At 39.1% G+C, this 21971-nt stretch overlaps 2 protein-coding genes across 4 annotated transcripts in view; one reads left to right on the top strand and one right to left on the bottom strand.

Annotated features, from left to right (window-relative positions):
• Positions 1-1933: 1933 nt before the first annotated feature.
• Positions 1934-4248, top strand: LOC139625974 (ubiquitin-ribosomal protein eL40 fusion protein). The gene is made up of 5 exons (XM_071486079.1): positions 1934-2024; positions 2431-2542; positions 2980-3066; positions 3450-3552; positions 4095-4248. The coding sequence occupies exons 2-5, from the start codon at positions 2440-2442 to the stop codon at positions 4186-4188; spliced, it is 387 nt and encodes a 128-aa protein (XP_071342180.1). The 5' UTR covers positions 1934-2024; positions 2431-2439; the 3' UTR covers positions 4189-4248.
• Positions 4249-5079: 831 nt separating this feature from the next.
• The window catches only part of LOC139625973 (homer protein homolog 3-like), a 47359-nt gene continuing 30467 nt past the window's right edge, over positions 5080-21971 (bottom strand). For 2 of the 3 annotated variants that reach the window (XM_071486077.1, XM_071486076.1), the window contains 4 exons: positions 17703-17859; positions 12030-12140; positions 10883-10963; positions 5080-8814 (listed from right to left, as the gene is read on the bottom strand). In XM_071486077.1, coding sequence (XP_071342178.1) covers positions 8629-8814; positions 10883-10963; positions 12030-12140; positions 17703-17859 — 535 coding nt within the window. In that variant the 3' untranslated portion in view covers positions 5080-8628. Of the gene's footprint in view, positions 10406-10882; positions 10964-12029; positions 12141-17702; positions 17860-21971 lie in introns of all 3 variants that reach the window. The other variant, XM_071486078.1, reaches the window with a different exon arrangement.

Below are 21971 nucleotides of genomic sequence, written 5' to 3'. Positions count from 1 at the left end.
CACGATGATGTCGATACTGTTGCTGCTCCTGCAGAGAAACAAATGCATGCCGTGGTGTCCTGTTACAAGGCCAAATGCAATGAGTGGACAACCAAAACTGTTCAGTTGTAACATTTAATTTGACAAATAGGAAGCACACAAACTGCTCATTCTTAAGTAACAAGGCTTACAAGAAATAAAATTTAAATTTTCCTTGTTATCAGAAAGTCATGGGGGATCTAACACGGTAACTACAGACTTCCCTCTATCTGGCTTTCCGTAAGTGTTAGAAAAACAAGTTACCTAAATGTATAAGTCTAAGAATAAATCTATAAGAACATACTAAAGAGAGCTAAAATGATTTGTCTATTGACAATTGAATTCTTGATTTTTAAAATCTATTAATCATTTCAGCCAAATTGTAAGGCAAAATGCCAAAACATTGTTGGTTTCTACAATATGATATTTCAGCTTTTATAATATTTGCTTCTTTTCCTAGTCATACATGATCGTAAACTGAATACCTTTGGGTTTTGGATAACTTAGTTGAACAAACAAATCAATTTTAACACATTTAACATTTGATAGATTGGTTTGTAGGAAATAATGGGGTTAATTTTTCACTGTTATCTGATGTTTTACAGACAAAACAATTCATTGATTAATCAAAAAATATGTATTTATTTGTTTGTATAAATTGTAAGTGGCATTCAGACTAATAAAGGTTTGGGGTGGCCACACTTTCCTTTTTCAAGAGTGTTATGCATAATTCAGCATTACCTTAAGTAAACTTGCAATATCAACTTGCAGAGAGGGATGATTTTGACTAATGCCATGATTTTGGTGCAATTATATTGAAATCATTTTAATTTGTTACTGACAAATAAAAATTTGTAGGGTTATATATATGACGCCAAAAAGCTTTGGTTAGATAAAACAAGCATGTTGTATATGGGATTGCATGCATAAAATATAATTACATTAAATGTAATTTGATTTAAAGCTGGAATAAATGATGCACTGCATTACCAATCCACACATGAGGCTGTGTCATGTTCACATTGTGGCTCAAAATCACTTCCGTCAGTAGGCATAACAGCGAGTGTCAGTCAAACTCTAACACAAATCATCTTAGGTGCTCTAAAGTTAAAACGTGACTTACCACCCTCTCTCAAGCATTACTGTCTGTTTTTCTTCCAGGACCAACACACTGCTTGCTGTCGCCCTCCACAGTCTATTTTGTGGAATAACATTTTGGAATAGTTATAGAAAAAGAAACACAAATGAAACTGTACTGCTGGGGGTGTTTTGCTGGATCATACACAAAGTGTGTGGTTACTCTTAAACATTTGTCAGATTATAGGCAGTATAAGCAGAAACTGTTAATATAATTTAATATAGAACTGATTCATTGGCTCTCCTCATGAAAGACCATGGTGGAAGAAGTAATCAGATTTTTTACTTAAGTAAACCAGTAATACCACAGTACAGAAATACTCACGTAAGAGTATTCAAGTAAAAGTCCCGCATTCAATATTTAAGTATTAGCAATATTAGCTTCAAAATACAAACCTATACTTAACCTATACCTTAACCTATTATTTCAGAATAATGTACATAATGTTACTGGATTAAGATTATTAATACATTAATGTGTACATCTTTTAAGGGTCTGATTCAAATTGATTTATATACTGCTGGGTAGCTTGAAAACTTACATAAGTGTTGTTTGTAGGTTTGCAAAAGTAGACTTTTAAGTATTACAGAGTTATTGCACAGGGATCGTTTTTTATATTAATGATCGGCTGTTCATTACATTGATGGCATTTAATTTTAAATGTATTATCTATTTCTATGCAGTGAGTTTGGTGTACAGTTAATCAACTTTTCAAAGAAAAAAAATAAAAATAAAAATAAACCTAATAATATATAATAATAATAATAATAATAATAAAAAACACCAAGGAAACCGAGCAGAAGGAAGTGACGTATTTGAGCATCAGCCTCTTCCGCCCTCTTTTCGTTGAGGCTCAGCTAGCGGCCGGGTGAGTACACGTTTTCTCCAGCATATATTTGTCGATTTTTACTGTTGTTTAAGTGTTTGAATACGGTTAAATACATAATGTAGTTCGACTAACATCAGCAACAAATGAGTATTAAGTATCACTGGCTCAGTTGACGGGCAAATAACAGAGAAAATTGTGACAAGAGATTCACGCATGTGGCGAGGCCCCGGACCGAGTTCAGTCTGCGGCTAACATTAGTTAGCAGCGTTAAAGACAGACATTTTGGACAAATTTTCCCGGTCAATACAGTGTTTAGATACACACGGTAGCTTTGTTGCTTTATTGCCTTTTTATTCATCTAGTATGACTGGCCTTTCTGTTTTTACCATTGTAAACCAGGACCTAGCTAGCTGTACCTGGAGCTAACGTCAGTTCTCTCTCTTAGCCTGCAAACATGCAGATCTTCGTGAAGACGTTGACGGGGAAGACCATCACCCTTGAGGTTGAGCCCAGCGACACTATCGAAAATGTCAAGGCTAAGATTCAGGACAAGGAAGGTGAGAGTCACAGTTAACTCTGAAAGTGATGGGAATCTTAATAGTTAAGTAACGCTGTATGGAAAACGTAACACACATACATAGGTCTTTCGAAAAACTACTTTGTAAACCATCCTATATCTTAAAGTTCACATTTTCTGCCAACTGTACTACAGTAGGGTCCAAGTTGAAGTGCTATAGGTTTACAGTTGGGGCAAGCAAGTAGGTTTGGTCCAATGGGTGAGAGGATTTATGGCCCTCTGGTCAAACCATTGGCAGATACTGATTTAAGCAGTTTGTAAGCAGGTGGGCCTAAAGTAAATGTTGTTTTATATTTGACATGTTCAAATAATGGTCAGTCTTCTCAGCCTTTTGATATCTCTGCCTTGTGCACATTAATGGAAGTGTACTATGTTTAAATGTAAATGCCAGTTTGCTAAGTGTTATTGCGTTTGCAGGAATTCCCCCTGATCAGCAGCGTCTGATCTTCGCTGGCAAACAGCTCGAGGATGGACGCACACTGTCTGATTACAACATCCAGAAAGGTAACATTTTATTTCAAGCAAGGCCAGATGTGTGTTTGTTACAGAAAACCATATTGAAGTTTCTCACTATATAATACACTATGAACAGGGTAGGATTCTAAAAAGTAAATACAGGGGTTGCCTTACAATCTCAAGGATGATGGCGCCACCAAAGTGTATCATTGCTGTATTTGTGTATTGTGTGCCAGATTTTAAAACTGATATGGATTTACTGTTATGGCCGTTTAGTTATCATAGCATCTTTTGTTTCACTCTTTAAGGATAGATCTCCCCTGAATTTTAAAATGCACCCGGTGTCTGAGAGATGCCTAAGTAGAGAAGGGTTTCTATAGGTGGATACGACTGAACTTTCAATTGACAATGGTGTTTAAACTTTCCACTAGAATCCACTCTGCATCTGGTTCTGCGTCTGCGTGGTGGCATCATTGAGCCTTCACTCAGACAGCTGGCCCAGAAATACAACTGCGACAAGATGATCTGCCGCAAGTAAGTCCAGACCTCAATATCATCCAGTAAATATGTTTTAATTTATTTGTGTGCAGTGCTGCTGTTATGTACAGCGAAGTGGTTGGTTGGAGTTTAGAATACAGCACTTTTTAAATTGGCACTGTGGCTAGCAAGCCTTGGTCAGCCAGGGTTTGATAAAATCAAGTGCATAATAATCAGTGAAAAAGTAATGAAATATCCGGAAAAGGCAAGATGGAAGCTATTTTAAATTAAAGGATGTTGTGGTTAATTTTTGTAAACATGACAGACTTGAAATTGCAAAAGACAACAACTGTGAGCAGGTTAAGGCTCCATGCCTATTAGTTTGCATTTTTTTCCCAGCATTTAGTCAGTGTTTCACACCAATTTTAACTCTCAATGGTTGATTCTTCAAATGAGGCAAAGATTTCTAAACTTGTTGGCACAAGAACTTAATATCATAGTTTCCCAAGTACTACCAGATCCATTGAGACCATGACTATTAACTTTAATCTTGGTTCATGAAGGTTGGCCTTGTAGTTGAGCTCTGACCTCTGTTTCAGGTGCTATGCCCGTCTGCACCCACGTGCTGTCAACTGTCGCAAGAAGAAGTGTGGACACACCAACAACCTTCGCCCCAAGAAGAAGCTGAAGTAGACATTTGGACTGAATCGGCTCTGCATGCCATTTTGTGTTAAAATAAATTTAAGAAAATGATGCTGCTCGTCTGACTTGTGTTATTTAATAGAGCTCCTACAAGGCAGGAAGAAATGTTTGACTTAGTTTAAATTCATGTGTGCGTTACTTGGAACAAGATAAAGCTGGTGCTCTAAATTTGTTACTGTTTGCCAAATGTTACCAAATTAAGAGAGTTTGGCAAGTAGTTTGCGTCAGAGGCCTGTTCAATGAGTTATCTGGGTAATTCAGTAAACCTGTTTCTTGAAATTGGCCCTGGTTGAAAACAAATGGTGGGTGTGCACCCAAACATGACCGGCACTGTGCTGGTTTAAATCGGTTGGTTGTGACATGCAAATGCTGCTTGTGCCAGCCTGAGCGCTATTTAGCAGATAAATCCAATGCCAGGTGTCCCAACAGCATCTCTAACAACACATACTATGAAACCCTTTCATATGGCTGATCGTGACTTAACCCAAATGCTAAAGGTATTGTTCTCTCTCCCATCACTAAAAAGCTGTCGCAGCATTTCCAGTTCCTGCTGCTGTTAATCAGCTGATTCAGCATCATACCTGCTGCTTCATGTGCCAAACAGCTTTCCCCACACTTGCTGCTGCAAAGCAAGCAGCATGACCAAATAGATCACAGCCACTGTTGATTAGAAATGACCAGGTGTGATGATCTGAGTCAGTCCAAGCTGACTGACGGACGTCTGCTGACATGTTGAATGCCAGAATCAGTTCAATGAAAGAACACTAAAATGCCATATAAAGACAGTTAGCCATGGAGAAATGTAAGATGCAAACTAGGAACACGGAATAACAAAACAACTCTAGAGTTTCTTGCTCTCCCATCACACAAAGAACACGACAGTGACTTCGACTGAGTTTTAATGTTAAACAGTTCTATACAAATATAAGGAACTCATCTCACATTGACAAACCCCATACAAACACCCTCTCTTCAAATTCAGAAATCCTTGTGAAAAACTAAACTGTGGCCTTGTCAGCACCAGTTTATCCTTTTTCTTATTTACCAATACTTTAATGAAACCAACTTAAGTATTCTGAGGTATTTTGAGTCATACTAAAAGGTCCAATGTTTTGGACACTGAGCAATTAAAAACAAACTTAACTTTGATAATCCAAAGGAGATGAAAGTTCAGCATCATACAGATGTGTTCATTCCAGTTTATGTGGCCTCAGCATGACAGTGATGCATCTTTGGTGCTGCATTCTCTCTATAGCTGGCAACAGATGTTTTAAAAATGCCTTATTCCAGTGTATTTAAGGAGGAATCCACCCCAGATATTCATATTCTCTTTATTGTCATTTATTGTAGGATTTGTTTGTGGTGTGTGGTTCCCTATATTTCCTAGAATATATTCTGTTATCCTCCCAATAAGGGCTATAAAGACTTTTGCTGTCCAAGATGATAATAGTTGAACACAGACAAGAGGTTTAAGGAGCTGTACTGAAATGTCGTGTTTGTAATTTCAGCCAGAAAGAGTCAAAATGGAGATGTGTGACGTTTGCAAAGTGCCCAAAGTTGGGTCTTACAGTTAGGGGTTAGTAGTTAGTCTCTCTGCTCCCCTTCTGTGTATACAGAAACTACTACTAATCTATTCACACAGTGTTATTGTGTGGTAATTATACACTGGGATAAGGCGGCTGTGAAGCTAAGTGTTTGTGACATTAATTGTGAGGAGCCGATGGCTTCTGTATTTTCTTCATGCTTGATAAAAGGCCACTAACAATCTGTTCTAATCTTTTGAAGCCATTAGAAAAAACACAGCCGTTGATACAATGAATGAGAACAGGTGTCATTACCTACAAATTACTTGTATTAACTATGAACAGGCATCTATGCTAGAAACTTTATTGCTAATTCAGTGATACTTGCATGTAGCAGCTGATGCCAGAAATGCCAGATAGTGTAATAACTGGTCAAAGTGATGAAACGTCAATGTTGCCACTTAGTGTGATCAATACAGTAACATAACATTATTAATATTATGACTGTATTAGGTTTATTGAAACAGCTGAGGTGATCATTTTGACTGCCTATAATAAAATCTCAAAGTTAAGTAACCCGAACTATGAATGAGTATGGTAAATACACCATCAGCTGAAAATGGCACAAGGCTTCCAGAGCAATAATGGCACGTTGATGTAATACTACCACATTATCTTGCAGTTTATTACATCATCAGATTCCATTATGACCTGTTTAAATCACATTTTGACGTGTTATTATGATTCTGGCAGTTCCTGCGTCATCAGCTGCAAAGAACTGCACCTTATTTGTACCTATCAATAACTCATCAGGAGGCGAGAAGCAAAAATCAATAGTTTGCATCAGACGTTCACACACAAAGCTTGACAACTCAATTAAGTACCCATATGCTATAACTACTGCAGTTGTGCTTTTTAACTTGAGCAGTCTGAGGTAGCACACTGCTAAGTAATGTGCACACACACACACACACACACACACACACACACACACACACACACACACACACACACACACACACACACACACACACACACACAGTTTCACATTCCTTGGCAGGTACAGGTCTTCTGCAGAGCTCATGCAGTGCTCTTATAGTGATCTATGCTCTGCGGCTCCGCTTAACCTCTCTCTAGGGTTATTTTTACTATTATGATAAATGGTAGTGTTGCGAAACACAGAAAAAGTACATAAAGTAGAACTGGATCATTTTGCGAACACAGACAAATGTAAACAAAGTAAAACTTGGCACAAACATTATCAAGTGCAATCTCAGGTTCAACTCAACGACATCAGGGTCCACAGGCCACAAGTGACACATTAAGACCTTCCCTTCAGATGGTGTCAAAGTGGCCGGTGGAGAGGGCAGACCTATCAGCTGCAGATTGAATTTAGCATCATTTTAGCTGGTAGCTATCGTTGATGTCCCATCTTGCCTGTGAGTAACCCATCCACGAACATGAATAGTAGAATAAGTGGTGACAAAGAGCAGTCCTCATGAAACGTGAGCAAAAAATGGTCGTGCGCTGGCGATCCTCAGTGAACAACACGGGAGCAGGTTGTCGCATCTCTGAGTTTGTTGATGTTCTGGCTGGTGTGAGGCCAGTCCAGGCTGCTGATGGTGAACTGGAACTTTATTCACGGTCTTTGCCTCAGTGTGTCCTTACCCCGACCAAATTCCTACTGGGTGCATCTCCACAGTGTTAAAATAAACTCTTTTTTTATCAGTTGCCTTATGAGCACTCACTTTTAAGAACCTTGTGACCTTTTAACCTTGTGAGAAAATGTAATCTAAAAGTGTTATTCATACAGGACTATAATGTGTTGGCCACAGGCTGTTAGTTTAAAGTGAAGAAGCGTTTATGGGCAGTCATTTTGAGGTTTCTATAAACCAAATGTCCAGGACTATGATAAAAATATTTATTTTTAGTAGAGCTATAAAAATGCAATTATTCATAAAACTTTATTTTTCAACTATCTGAAGCCCTGATGCAGCTCCTGCTGTTCCAGTTACTGTCTACGCCCAGACCTCAATCTCTGCAGGAAATCAGAGCACCACAAGCTTTTAGTAAAAACTGTCATGCCCCTAGTTTTTGATTGTTTCCAAGTCCTACTCTCACTCTTGGCTCTTAGGTCAGTGAAAGAATATACTAATACAAGTAGATCTTCCACTGTACTAAATAAAGATAGGTCACAGAAAAAATAAACCAACAAACAAGTAGAAAATCATTTGATTCTCGTTGAAAATGTGTTTTGTGTAGTACTGTTCGTTGCTATGAATAAATCATTACCTCATTAAATTTGAGGCCTCAATACAATTACCATAAACCAACGAGAACATCACTGTAAAGACTTTCAGCTTCTTGCAGCCTCTGCTCTGCAGTTTCATGCTGTAAACCACCAGCTCAGATTTTGACAAAATACACTTGGTTGCTATGGCTCCAAAAAGGAGGAAGAGGGCGCTGTTCTTCCAGAGAAAATGGACCTGAGCCTTTCAGAGTTATCAGTGACGGTGAAAAAAGTAAAAACCTAGAGTGAAATGAATTTTTTCCTCTTCAGGATTGAGGGACTGCAGGACATGCAGCTGATGGGAATTGTGACATGGAAAAACAAGCAGCAGTAGCCAATTAGACTATACTGTCAATTGTTTATAATTATTCCAAGGTTAATGAGACACTGATGCACAGTATAGATGGTTTATTCTGCACATGGTACCTGTAAGAGGTTTCTGATATTGTGTGTTTTCCTGCATTCAGCTTGAAAACACAGATGCATGATGGTAAACACCTGTACATTTTCCTCCATATTGCTTTGATTACTCCTCTGATGTTACGTCAGTGAAAAACAAATCAAGGCCACATGAAGGAGACTGTGACTGTGGAGATGCAGCCCAACTACCTGCTGTTGCTATTTATCAACAAGCTTGGCCAGGCTCTGTCTCAGGTCCTTCAGGTCGCAGATTTTGACGTCCAGAACCTCAATGACACGTCGGACCTCGACCTCCGCCTGCTCCCGCTCATCCCGGCTGGAGGCCAGTGTCTTTTCAGCACTCTGAACCCGATCCTCCAGCTCAGAGTTTCGTCTCTCCAAATCCTGCAGATACATAAACTGTTGTTAATGCAGTTTTATTGCAGTTCGAGTCTTAACGTATTTCTAGATATTTTCTGCATTTGTTGCTGTCCAACTTGTACATTACATTTGACATGTTTTTTGTGTTTTCATGTAGCAACAGAAATGAGTGTTTTTATATCTTCTGGCAGTGTAGTATTGTAAATCACTCGAGTGGTCTGGAATGATTTAAATGCCATATGTCAAAAATATCAATACAGGCAGCAATGCACATGTGCTTTGTACGTTGTTTTTGTTCTGCCTGTATCGATCCTCTATCTCAAGTTTGGTTGAGCAACACTGATCAAAAGTACTTTTTTGTCAAAATTAGGACATTGCACACAACTGTTCACATCTGCAAACTTACTTACGTGCTGACAAGTACAGTCTATCCCAGTGTAATTCTACATGCCTGCATTCTTTCTGCACATTTAAAGTTCAGCTTAAATGTAATATACACGCATATTGTAACAAATACTAGCCATTCAAACTGGGACAGAGAGCAACTGCAGTACAACAGCTTTGGGGCAGGTACAAGTAAAGCATCATGCTTAAAGTCACTGGCAGATACAGTGAAGATGTAGATGAGAACAACAACCAGTTCAGCTCTTTCCTTAATGTCTGCAAATGTGTCATTCCTTGTGTGGCTGCAGACTGAGAATCTCCTATCAGGCTTATTTGCTTTAAACTGTTTATACTGCAAATAATTCAAATGTGCAATTTTGTGTTTACAAGGTTATTCTGTATGCTAGAAGCAGCAACTAATAGATTATGGAATGAACACAAGGACAGCAAAGGTCAAATATGAATATACATCATTTACAACTGACACCACTACTAAAAGGACCTAATCAAGGCTATGCAATATGCATCAGGTGCAATCTCCTGCATTAACATGGAAATTCAATACAATTTGTTTTCTCCTTGAAATCCTCAGTCCCCCTGTACTGATTCTCTGCAGCTCCAATGATGGGTTGAGCTGCACTGTCTCTTCTATAAGTACAGTATCAGTGCTTTGATTTTCCATTAGTTGACTGTGTGGCCCTGTCTGGTTTTGGAGAACAGAAGAAACCAGCACGTACACCTATCAGCGTTCTACAAGACTAGAACTACTTACTACAAGAAAAATTTCCTGTCTTTGCAGATTTAGCTAGTAGCAGATACACTAATGTAAGACTTGAAATGAAAGTCCTTGAAAGGCTGAAATAGTGACCTCTTAGCAATGGAAACACAAGCAATAGCAAAAGAAAGTAATAATAAATAATATGTGAACGTCTCTGTCCACACTGACAATGAAATGCTTCTCTCTCTTCCTGTCAATGAAGCAGTTTTCCTACTTCTCTGTGATATAATTCAAGCTGTACTTGGTTAAGTAACAATGAAAATATAGGGGAGGAAAACTGATTTGTGCAGCACAAATTCAGTATAATTATGTTCACAAATTGCTGTAAAAATGCAGCTAAAGAAAAAACAATGCCATTATCTCTGTGTGTAGTGCAGGATCTCACTAGTCCATCTGTGCCACCAACCAGTTCCCCTCCAGCAATGTACACTTGCAGCAGAGATGATAGCAGACCTGAAAAGAACCTGTCTTTCAAATGTCACACATAACAACACAAATTTGCTCTGGTCAAAAGTGATGTAAGGAGAAACAAAAAAATAAACAAGTAAAAATCTAATTTAAAGGATTTTACAGCTCATCATTCCCAATTTGATTAGCAGACTGTAATTTAACAGCAGTGTAACCTCAGGCTGCAACTTACATAAGCTCCAAAATGGCAGCAGTGCCTAATTTTCCCCTCTTCTTGTGTCTTTGTTGTGTATCATTATTTCTCTTGCTATGAGTTGTTGTTTGTTAATTGAAACATCTTTGAACATCTACAGTAAATTGAGATGTGGCCTAACCTAAAATCTGCTCTTTGATCATGAAGCCTGTATGAGATACGTACCATCTCCCGTCAACAAGTAGACTTGCACAACAGAGTTGTTGAGTGCAATGTGTTGAGTTAGTCTGAGGAAATGAAAAAACAAACTGAACTGCTCATCTGTTTACCTGGAGTCTCTGCATGGCGGCCTCTCTCTCCTTCTCTAGTTCGCCCACGTCTGTTTTCTTGCTTTGTAGATTGTGAATTTCCTGAAAACACAGTATTTTCAAACTGTCACAACACCGCCTTGCCTATACCCATACACCCACCATCCCGGTTTATCAGAATGTGGAGCATTCACCTCTTGTTTTGCACCAAAACACTTCAGTCCATACCTACATGTGGCTCATTTATCATACACCAGGTTGGTGGTTAGATTTTGGGGGGGAGGGGTTCTGCCTTCTCAGAAACATACCACCAGCACCTTGCACAAATCCTGCTGCCAAAAGTGGAACTTGTTGAAATGATGGGACAGACATGGTTATGTTCACGAGGCCAGAGGACAGCAGAAAGCTGCTTTCAATGAATATTTCACTTGAATATCCTTTTTATTTATCCGGGGAAAATGGCTTTGGGCTGAGTGTACCCAGCATGCATTTGATGGACGCTGACTTGGCCCAGACAAGCACAAAATATTCAGAAGATGACTTTTTGGCAACATAAAAATAAATATTACAGCAGGACTGGAAAAAAGTTATGAAGGTGATGTAGAAAGGCGTTAAATCCTGATTTCAGTTTGGAGACCTGCTTAATGTCTGAAGTCTTTACGTATATGTTGGTGTGTTTTTGTGAGGCTGTGGGCTTTTATCAAAGCTCTCTCCAGGACGACCAAAGCAGTGAATCAACAAGAGAAATGATAGTGGCTCGAAGATAAATCAAGGTCTTAGTAGATATACAAAATAAAAGGACATAAATAAAAGCCAAAAAAACACATTCTTTTCTTTTGTCTGTCCACTTGAATTCTTACACATTTAGTCAAGTAGCTATCTTCTGAACCAGACAAAAACACAATTATTGAACCAGAAAGATTTCATTAAAAGCCTTAAAGATGATTCAGAGAACAAATCCTCAAACGTACACATTCTAGTTCTCCTTGCTTAATGTTTCAAGGCTTTCTTAAAATTTACATGAATATAAGAATCAGATTCACACAATCCAATTGATGTGATGTGTGTTGGTGTATTTTGTGCTTGCTTTCCACACTGAGCCTCCCTTCGAGGTGGTAAATAAAGATTTGGACAGTGTGTGGTGCATAGAGTGGACTGGGTGTCTTGCCTGATCTTTGGCGCTCAGCAGGGCTTCCAGCTCCTCCAGTGAGCGGCTCAGCTCCTCTCTACCAGTCTGACCAGCAGCAGGATGCCCCAGCTGGGCCTCCAGATCTGCCACCTGGAACACACACACACACACACACACACACACACACACACACACACTCAGTTAATATGCTTTCCAATATACTCAAAGATGCCTCACAAGATCACAGTCCATAAACATGCCAGCAACCCTCTGAGGCTGCACTTGGGCACAGTGTTGCTATGAGCTAAATGCTAGCAATGGCACGCTAACATGTTTACAGTGGCTGATGCTTAGTAGGTATGTTTACCAGTTCAACATGCTAACATACGCTAGTTAGCACTAAACACAAAGCACTGCAGAGGTGGATGTCATTAGTTTTTCAGGTTTTTGATCATAAACCAACGTATTGGACAAATTAAAATTCTGACCTCATGACGGCACTGGATACACCAAAAAAACAATGACTCCTGAGTGGGGTCATTGATATCTCTACCAGCTTTCATGGCATTCTGTCCAACAAATGTGTGAACCTCATGGTGGAGTTACAACAGAAGTCATGATTCTCTGGAGACAATGAGTGAAAATATGGTAGAGCAAAGGAGAAGATCACAGAGGTAGATCAGCCATATTGAATTCTACGTTAACACAAGTACTGATAATCAGATTGTAGCAGCAGCACAAGAGACACAAGAAAGAATAACCTTGCTTTACAACTCTCCATTTTGCTGTTGCACTCACACAGGTGCAGTGGTCCACTCAATTGATTTTCTGAGCCTGCAAAAATCTATTTAGGAGTTGAACAGTTTCTGTCTGGTTTTGTTTCATAATCTAATCTAACCAATCAGGCCTCAGTCTGAAGCTGATCAGTCTGGTGTCATGGGAAAATGTTATTAGATTTTTCCATAATTTGCTGATGGACACAGATAAGAAAGAAGAATCAGCTTGGTGGAGGCAAAAAGAAAAGGGTAAACAGAAATCCATCATAGTAAAGAGTGTCGAATGGCAATCTCAGTTCAGAGGTTATCCCATGAATGGGCATTGAAAAAGTTGTATAAACCTAATGTGTGATGTAATTCTCTATATCCAGAGAATAACACATGGCCCTTAACCTCCAGTGAAACCATGGATATCAGCAACATTCGCATGAAGAGGGTTTCACAAAACAACAGCAATGTAGATAATGCAATAATATGATCCCTTATGAATAAACGCACACACTCACACACAAATACACACATTGCATGTTTGATCATTACTACTGATGGAGATGAGGGAAACCAACAGAAGGTTATTGCCTACATGCCTACACGCCTACACACACACACACACATTCACACACACACACACACAGTCAGAACAAGAGCATCTTTAGCAGCACCCATCATGCATCAATCTGCTGTGCAATCTATAAATGAATCAAGGACATTTTCTTGATTCATTCACTCGCTCATCTCTCCTGATCCTCCACCACACACACACACACACACACACACATTCAATAGACTTGCATTAATATCCTGAAGATGTGACAGTGGACATGGCTTTTGTCCCCAATTGGACAAGCCATCCCCAATCAACAGGTCTTTACTAGGAAAGTCCCCAAAAGTAGCCTATGACAGGACACACACACAATCATACAACTTCCACAGAAGCATCACACCCAACTATGACGCTTCTGTGGAAAAAAAGCTTTACTGCCAATAGTCACAGTACTGAAACCTCCTGCTATGGAGACTTTTTTTTTAATTTCTGGAGGAATGTGACCTTTCATGCAAAATCATGAAAAACATTTTTCCCACTGACCCACTTCCCTGTGTTTAACATATTAATGGAAAAAAAGCTAAAGAGGGTGAGTGACAGTTTGACTAAACAAGGACAAGCTGTTCAGCCTTTGAAGTAAATTTAACTAGATGCAAGGCACTAGCACTCACAAGGTTAGGGGTTCTGTTCCCACTAGGCTTTGCTTGCTGCAAATAAAAACATTATACTGTATGTTTTGCATGGTGTGGGAGTAATCCGATTAAGACAACAATCTAATTGAGTCCCAAGTGTTTATACAGTTTGAAGCAACAGGATTTTATAATAACAGGCTTTACATGCATTTATTTTAAAACTGATAAGGCTCTCACTGCATTGCATTTGTTTTCGTGAAACGACACAGGATCTATTGAACTTTCAAATGCACAGGTATGACAAATTATGGCCTGTTAAATGCAGATTTTGTGTGTCTAACCTATTTATGACAGTAACGGTAACACAATCAGATAAAAAGGTTTCCATGGCAGTTTAAATATTCAGAGCTTTCCCTGAATTGGATTAAATGCTTTCATGCATGTCAGAGTAACGGCGAGATGCTGTAGATGAGACCCGACATATAATGAAACCTGACATGATCACAACTGACAGACGAAGCATTTGATTGCTAATTGTCTGCTGAATGCACTTTGACTCACTCTTCACCTTTTACTCACAGTTAGTTACAATAAAAAAAAAAGTCAAAAGTCAAATATTCAACAAGGGGAAGTGTCCAAAGGATCAAAATAACAGTAACAACTGGGGCTGGTGGTTGAACAAAACAACAACATGGGCTTTGAGAAATTGTGTTGGACGTTTTTCACTAGTTGATGATGTTTTATAGACCAAATGTTTCATCAGTTTGAGAAAATAATCGGTGGATCACTCAATAATGAAAATAATCACTATTTGTAGCACTAAATAAACCAATATACTGCTGTTACAATTAATGATAGAGAAGAGGTGGTTAAATAAAGTAGTTCTTTTAACATGAGGAATATAAGCAAAGATGCCCTAACTCTTGACCTCCTTAGTTTTGGTTCTACCATAGGTTTGGTTGTAATGTTGGTGATGCAGGAATCATCATGACCTTTGTTACTGCTTATTCCATACATTTCATTTCACCTTTGATAACTGCATCAGCTGAACATTGAAATGTAAATGTGTGTGTGAGGGTAGAGGGGTTTTCCTGCTCCAATGTCAACATTTCCCTTTCCCTCCCTTTAGCTTTGCCTCTGGATTTCAAAGTGGCTCTTTATAGATTCCACGCAACGCTACGTTGCATGCTATCCATGCTGAGCTTAAGAAAACCACTGCAGGTTGAGGGGGGAGGTGGGGTTTGCATGATCCCAGAGGACTCAACCTCTTTGTAGCCACTCTGTATGTGACAGCTACTGTCCCCAGAGGCACAGCTCCATCTTTCCGAAATCCACACAAATATCATGAAAATCTGTGAAAACTGTGATGTCTCGCTAAATTAATGCTCCCAGGAATGTTTTCATCTTAATGTATTGACAGGAGATTGAAAAATCAACAGTGCTGCATAAGAGCAGTGAAGCTGAGCAAGACATCACAGCAAATACAGCCCCAAATACAGTGAGTTCCTATTTATTATTCACTATATTCCAGTTAAATTAGACATGTGTTTCTGTCTGGGATGTCTGTGTTCACTTTGGATTCACAGCTGTTACAACTGATTCCCATTATGACCCTGTTTTACTGTAAAAAAAATACAACATAAAAACTTTTCAAACCTTGCCTTATCCACCCATTATATACATCCCTATACTTCAATCTATGCTTCCATCTCATAAGGCCATGTCATGCTTGTGAGCCACACATCACACATAATTCAATATAGACCTTACAACAGACACAATTTCAAATGCAGAAAAATAAATCTGTAAAATGTCAAGTCAAAACAATGACTTAAAAAGCTACTTTAAAAATAGAGCTGTCTTGCCAAGGTAACAACCAACAATTCTCACTGAAACTGGGGTCAGAGTCAACCCAGAAACCCAGAAAATAAACACAGAGTCTGTCTGCGGCAGATGAACAGTGAAGCCGAGAGTGTGACGAGGGAGAACAAGCCAGCCAACGGCAACCTCTCTCTCCTTCTGCTCCTACGGTGATTTATCTTCTTCCTGCAACTGGGGCAGAGATGGGGGAGGTGTGCGGGCAGTATAGGGTGTCCTGTCCCAAAAAAAAAAAAAAACACACCCCTGCCCCCCTCTAATACCCCATTGCCAAACCCTTGAGGCCTGCTCTACTTCTAGCCACCTGGTTGACTTTGCTGCAGTGTGTGTGTAGCTCAGTGTGTGTATGTATTTGTGGGGGTAACCTTCACCTGGACTTGTAGAGTGAGATGAAACCAAATCGAGGGCTAAAAATAAAAGGGCCAGTTTTCTGTCACTGGTGATAATAGTTTCGTTGCAGGCCGGATGCGGCAGCACTTAATTCTGTCGCACTGAGGAAGCCTTGTTAAGCTTGACCAAGGGCATAATTTTCTCTCCCTAAATTAAAGATGAAATGTCTGCGTTCTGGCCCTGTGATTATCACGGGAGCCTGTCAACAGAAATATCCCAAGGAGGGGGGGGGGGGGGGGGGGGGGGGGGGCTGGATGAAAAATGCATCTGCAGTTTGGAACAGACCAAACCCATGTGGGGATTTTAGTGTGATACTTATAAATGTATGAATAAAAAAAAAAATCATAACATCGAGTTAGCTATCTATGAGCGGTCACACAGGGCAGGAATGACAGGAAACTGTTGCAAAGAAAGAAGACTATACAATCTATATCTCTTTTGCTTTTAGCAGTGTTGATTGATCCTCTGTTTCTTTTCTTTACATATTATTATAATCCAGATCATAAGAAGTCAAAGGCAAATTGTAGTTAGTTTGCAATTATCTACATCGAGTTTACAATTCCTCAAATTATGCTGTAACAATGTTTTTTATATATATTTAATTTATTCACAGTACATTGAAAATAACTACTGTGCAGCCTTAAATAAAAGAGGAGAATGTGACAAAATAGTTTGTGGAGTGACTTATTTTGCTGGAGGACAAATTTCCTCCTGTGGGTGTGAAATGACTGACAGGAAGCAGAACATCACATAATGCAGTGACATGAAAACACTCAACTCAGCACAATGAAATATAAAACAGGAAGTGTATCCAGGTTTAGTGAGGTGGAATATCCTGTTTCATGCAAGTTGCCAGCTTCAAGTTTCAATGACTAACTTCTGGTTTGATGTTGTAATATAAAAATGCAATATCACCATATCTTGCAATGTTTTACTGTATGATACAATGCCATAGGTGTTACCTTGTGTAGCTTATTTACTGTTAGTTTTTGAGGAAGTGATTTTCTTGCTACTTGATGATGATGATTTGTTTCATGTTTGTATTTCATACACAATTTCATATCACAAAAAAATTCTAAGAAAACTTTGCAGTCTGTACAACAAAAGACATCCTCCTAGATACACAAGAAAATACAAGAAAAAAAGTGTGAAAGGGTGAAAAGATATAAACTTATGAAACTAACTATACCATGTGTTTAATGAACTACAAATTAAATTTTGTATAAAGTGGAACGCACCTTCGTTAGGTAGCCAAGGTATAAATGTGGCAGTAAATGTCCAGAAATAAGAAGATAATTATTTTGTCATATTGAGGAAGCTCTTTGTGCATTATTGCTCACTCTTCTTACAGTAGCTGCTACCTGAACTTCTTCTGCCTCAGTTGCAAGCAAAGCACAATCATGTGATGAAGCTTGAGGAAAAAGTCATGATGACACATTAAACCAAACCGGGGTATTGTATTACACAGTGTTGGTTTGTATGCCCTGGTCACCTGGTCTCGGAGGCGATCGGTCTCCTCCTCGTATTCAGCCAGCTGTTTCTTCCACTGCTCCACGCTGCTGTTGGCTTCCTGCAGCGCTGCCACCAGCTTGGCGTTACTGTCCTGCAGGGTGAAGAGCTCAGCTTCCAGGTTTATCTCACACATGGACCTGAGGAGAAGAAAAGAAAAGATTCATTTAAAGCTGCAATACTATATTTTTTGGGGGGGCAGGGGAGCAACCTGTTAATACAACACTGATATAATTTCATTGTATAAAGTTATTATGGTAAGATTACTATTCTTTTGGAGCTGTGTTTTGCCAAGTTCAATACTCACTCTTGTTTAGCTCTGAGGTAAATATCAGGTTCTTTAGGTGGTAAATTCTCCATTACATTCACCAGCAAGTTGATAGTTTTGTCTGACTTTCCTTTAGTGCTTGGTATGTAGTGTGCAATGAGCTTATCTGAGCTTTTCTACTGAAAACAGCTGACTGCTAGTGCTGAAAATTATAATGACAGCGGTGAGAGTGAACCAAAACAATGAGCTGAAATACACTAAAATGCTTCACAGAGCTGTGGCAAACAGCAGAGTCAGATAATTCTCTGTGTATTTGTCACTAAGAGGGACGCCCTCCACATTTAACATAGTCATTTGATCTGCTGGTAATATAAAAAATACTGATCAGTGCAGCTTTAAAGGCATCGCCCTGGTTGGATGTTACTGTCAGGAAGAACTATTGCTGGTGAGGAAAATGCAGAAGATAATGAGGTAATGAAGTGAAACATTTATGTTATGCTGCACCAGCTGTTTGGAGAAATGTGATGGAACATCTATTTGATTTTAAGGAGCCAGAAGTCCATGGATTTCAATAGTTTTAGAGAAGTTTGAAACTTGTAATTTTCTGTGTGTACCCTTAATATGACTTTTCTGTTATCTTAGAGTGCGATCCTGTACAAGTGGTACCACTAACTAATAAGTCCCACATGGCTTCATAACCTCCTGAGAATGGTTGATCTTTTTCAGCTTTGGTATTAAAGTGAAAATAGTCCCCAGTGAGAATATTAAATCACCAGCGTGGTAAAGTCGTGTTAGATTACAAGTTGTCTCAAAATCGTGTATCACATTAGTCACTATAGGTGGTTGATTCAGGTGTTTATATGTGGATCTTTGAAAACAATTTGGCTTGTAACTTGCTGAAGAAACCAATAGAATACACATTTAACAATGGAAAATTACACCATTATATACTATGTAAAAAAAAAAACTAAAAAAAACAAACAAACAAACAAAAAACTCCTTTATTAAGAAGTGGAAAGAGAGATCAGGTCCAGTGTGCCAGTAAAGGTCAGGATTCAGCGGGGATATCTAATAAACCTGAGAGCTTTCAGATAAGAAGATGGAGTTTAGGAAGCTGAGTCTTTGCCATGACGACCAAACTAACAGCTTGGCAACCATAAAACCATAGCAACGGGAGTGAAAAGACTGCATAGGCTCATAACAGTCATAAAATAAAATCACTGGAATAATGGGATGTAAAGCAGCCAAAGACTTGTGCTTTTTTGCTTGCTGGTATCAGATGAAAGGTTGAGCGATCAATAATGGCCACCATAATGACAATAATTATGAGTTGCTAAATTCAGCGCCAGTCAGGCCTGGCTAGTCTGCAGTCAGGGACCGACACACACACACACACACACACACACACACACACACACACACACACACACACACTTGTACTTCCATCTTTGTGAGGACACTCATTGACATAATGCATTCCCTAGCCCCTTACCCTAACCTTAACCATCACAACTGAGTGCCTAACCCTAACCCTGACCCTGACCCTGACCTTAACCTAAACCTAATTGTAACCATAACTCTAAAACTAAGGTGTCTCAAAAAGTGAGGACCGGCCAAAATGTCCTCACTTTCCCAAAATGTCCTCACTCTGTTAGTAAAATACTTTTTTCAGTCCTTACTATGTAGCAAGTACAAGTACACACACACACACACACACACACACACATACCCTTGGGCCATGACTCAGACAAGGGCTTGAAAATGAGTTTCAACAGTTTGCTCTTCTGTGTTCTTGAAACATGTGGCATAAACACACCACTGCAGAAGGGAAAGTGGGAGTGTCCACCTGTAGCACGGTTTCCAGGCAGACTACACTTTTTGTTTTGTGGGAAAAAAGCTTTTAGAGTGACTCACTTCTGCTTTTCTACTTAACCAGAGCTATTATATTTCTTAAGAACTGAAAGTGAGCCTTTCTTACACTCCAGCACAGCCACTCAGTGATGCTTGCTAACAAAAACAGGAGACAAAGGAGCATAGTCTTACACGTGTAAGTTGTTTTCTCTGAGAGGACACTCATTCACTGCTGTTAAGGGAACAGTTTCTATTTCCTGGCTTTTAGTCCCAAGTATGAGTCAAGCTCCAAATAGCCTGGATCAGTGGTAGTGATCCTGGTCCTGAAGAACCACAGCCATGAATATTTTCCATCTCTCTATACTCTGCCCACACCCAACTCATATTGTTTTTATTAGCTTGTTTCTCCAGATTGTAATTTCACATTTGTTATTTCTGTCCACTCTGCACATGTCTGTCCATCCTGGTAGTAGGATCCTTCCTCTATTGCATTGCCCTGTTTTTTGAACCCAGAGACTAAGCATAGAGGGTGTCATAGTTGCACAGATTGTAAAGCCCTTTGAGGTAAATTTGTGATTATGGGTTGTACAAATAAGTGATTCGACTTGTCCTGATTAGCTCCTGATGGTAAGGTGAAGGTGAAGGCCATAGTCTGTAAAGCAGGTTGTGTGTTGTTTTGTAGTTTCCATGCCCACATAACTAGGTTTGTTTTCTCAAACTTGACAAGTTCCTCCAGAGTAATACACCCTGTGATAAGATGATCTTCATTTGTAAAACTCCTCCCATATTCGTTGAATTGCAATATTTAGCTATGGATTCATTCCCTGTGTGGAAAAGTGAACATATGGGTACCAGACTTTAATCCTCAGGTAGTGGGGATGTGATGCTCAGTTCTGCTGCAAGCACATCTTACTTACAAAGATCTTTCCCATTTACAAGGCAATTTTCATTTTCTGCTGTTAGTTCTTTGCTAATGTGTCACTTTTTTCCCCCAAATAGTAGCTCTCATTTCAAAAAGAAACCCCTCAGTTGCAGTGTAGGTAGCAGCTCAGCCGTGTGGATGGATCACAGTGTGCAGTTGTTTCCTGTGTCTAGGAGGGCATCACTTCTCAGGTTTGTTTAACAGAGTACAGGAATTTAGCATTTGAGTCAGAAATGCTCACTGAACATAGCTCAACAAAGTGCTTTGGGCATTTACATCTGCTCATGTAGCCAAGCTGAGCTTTACACACTGGACTACAACCTTTGTCGTTAACTTTTCAAACCCTAATGAATAAAATTTCCATTCCAGTACTCCCACACACACACACACACACAAACACACACACACACACACACACACACAAACACAAACACAAACACACACACATACATCTGCTGCTCTCTCTGTTGTTTCATTCTAATGTGTGTTTTATATCCATGTGTTATGAGTATTATTGTTGTGGATTGTCTTATGCTGTGCAGTTTGCTGCAAGCCAAATACTCTTCCATTAACATCAGAGGTTCTGAGCACCATTTTTCACTGCATGCTGTCTCTTTCTATTTTTTTTTTTTCTAAATCAAATACAGGTACAGTATGCAGCCTAATAAATGCATTCATTAAATAGATATTATGACATGTCAAATAAAATAAAATACATTTTCACAATATTCTTCATTAAATGCAAATCTTACTTTGCCCCAAAGGAAGAACATTAAAAGCATTAAGCAATAAAAACTTTGCTCCTTGTCTCCTGATGGAAGCAGATCACACAGGACATACCATCCACACATCTGCAGATACAGCTGGCCTGGCAGAGTGCAGCTAATGTCATATGTTGGCTCCCTTTAATGGGGAAAAGAAAGCTACATAATGGAGTATAATTAGAACGATAATGGAGTTGAGTTTGAAGTATGACTGGATACCAACAGTATGGATTGATGGGCAGTATGGCAAGTCAAATAAAAAGTCACTTAAAGTGCTGATAATAATGTGATCCTCGGCTATCAGCTCGCCACATTCTTTCCTTACAGTTCTGATCCTTGCCTCACTGTAATTGGTTATTAATAGAAACTAAAGTAAAAGGATAATTAGGATAATAATGAACAGCTTGAAACTGCATGAAGACTCCCAAACTGAAAATATATTTGTTG

Source organism: Trachinotus anak, unplaced genomic scaffold, assembly GCF_046630095.1.
Source record: "Trachinotus anak isolate AG129_WGS33_773 ecotype Australia unplaced genomic scaffold, CSIRO_AGI_Tana_v1 ptg000010l, whole genome shotgun sequence".
Classification (NCBI taxonomy): Eukaryota; Metazoa; Chordata; class Actinopteri; order Carangiformes; family Carangidae; genus Trachinotus; species Trachinotus anak.
Note: the sequence above shows the minus strand (reverse complement) of the source record. Positions and strands in the feature narration are given on the sequence as shown.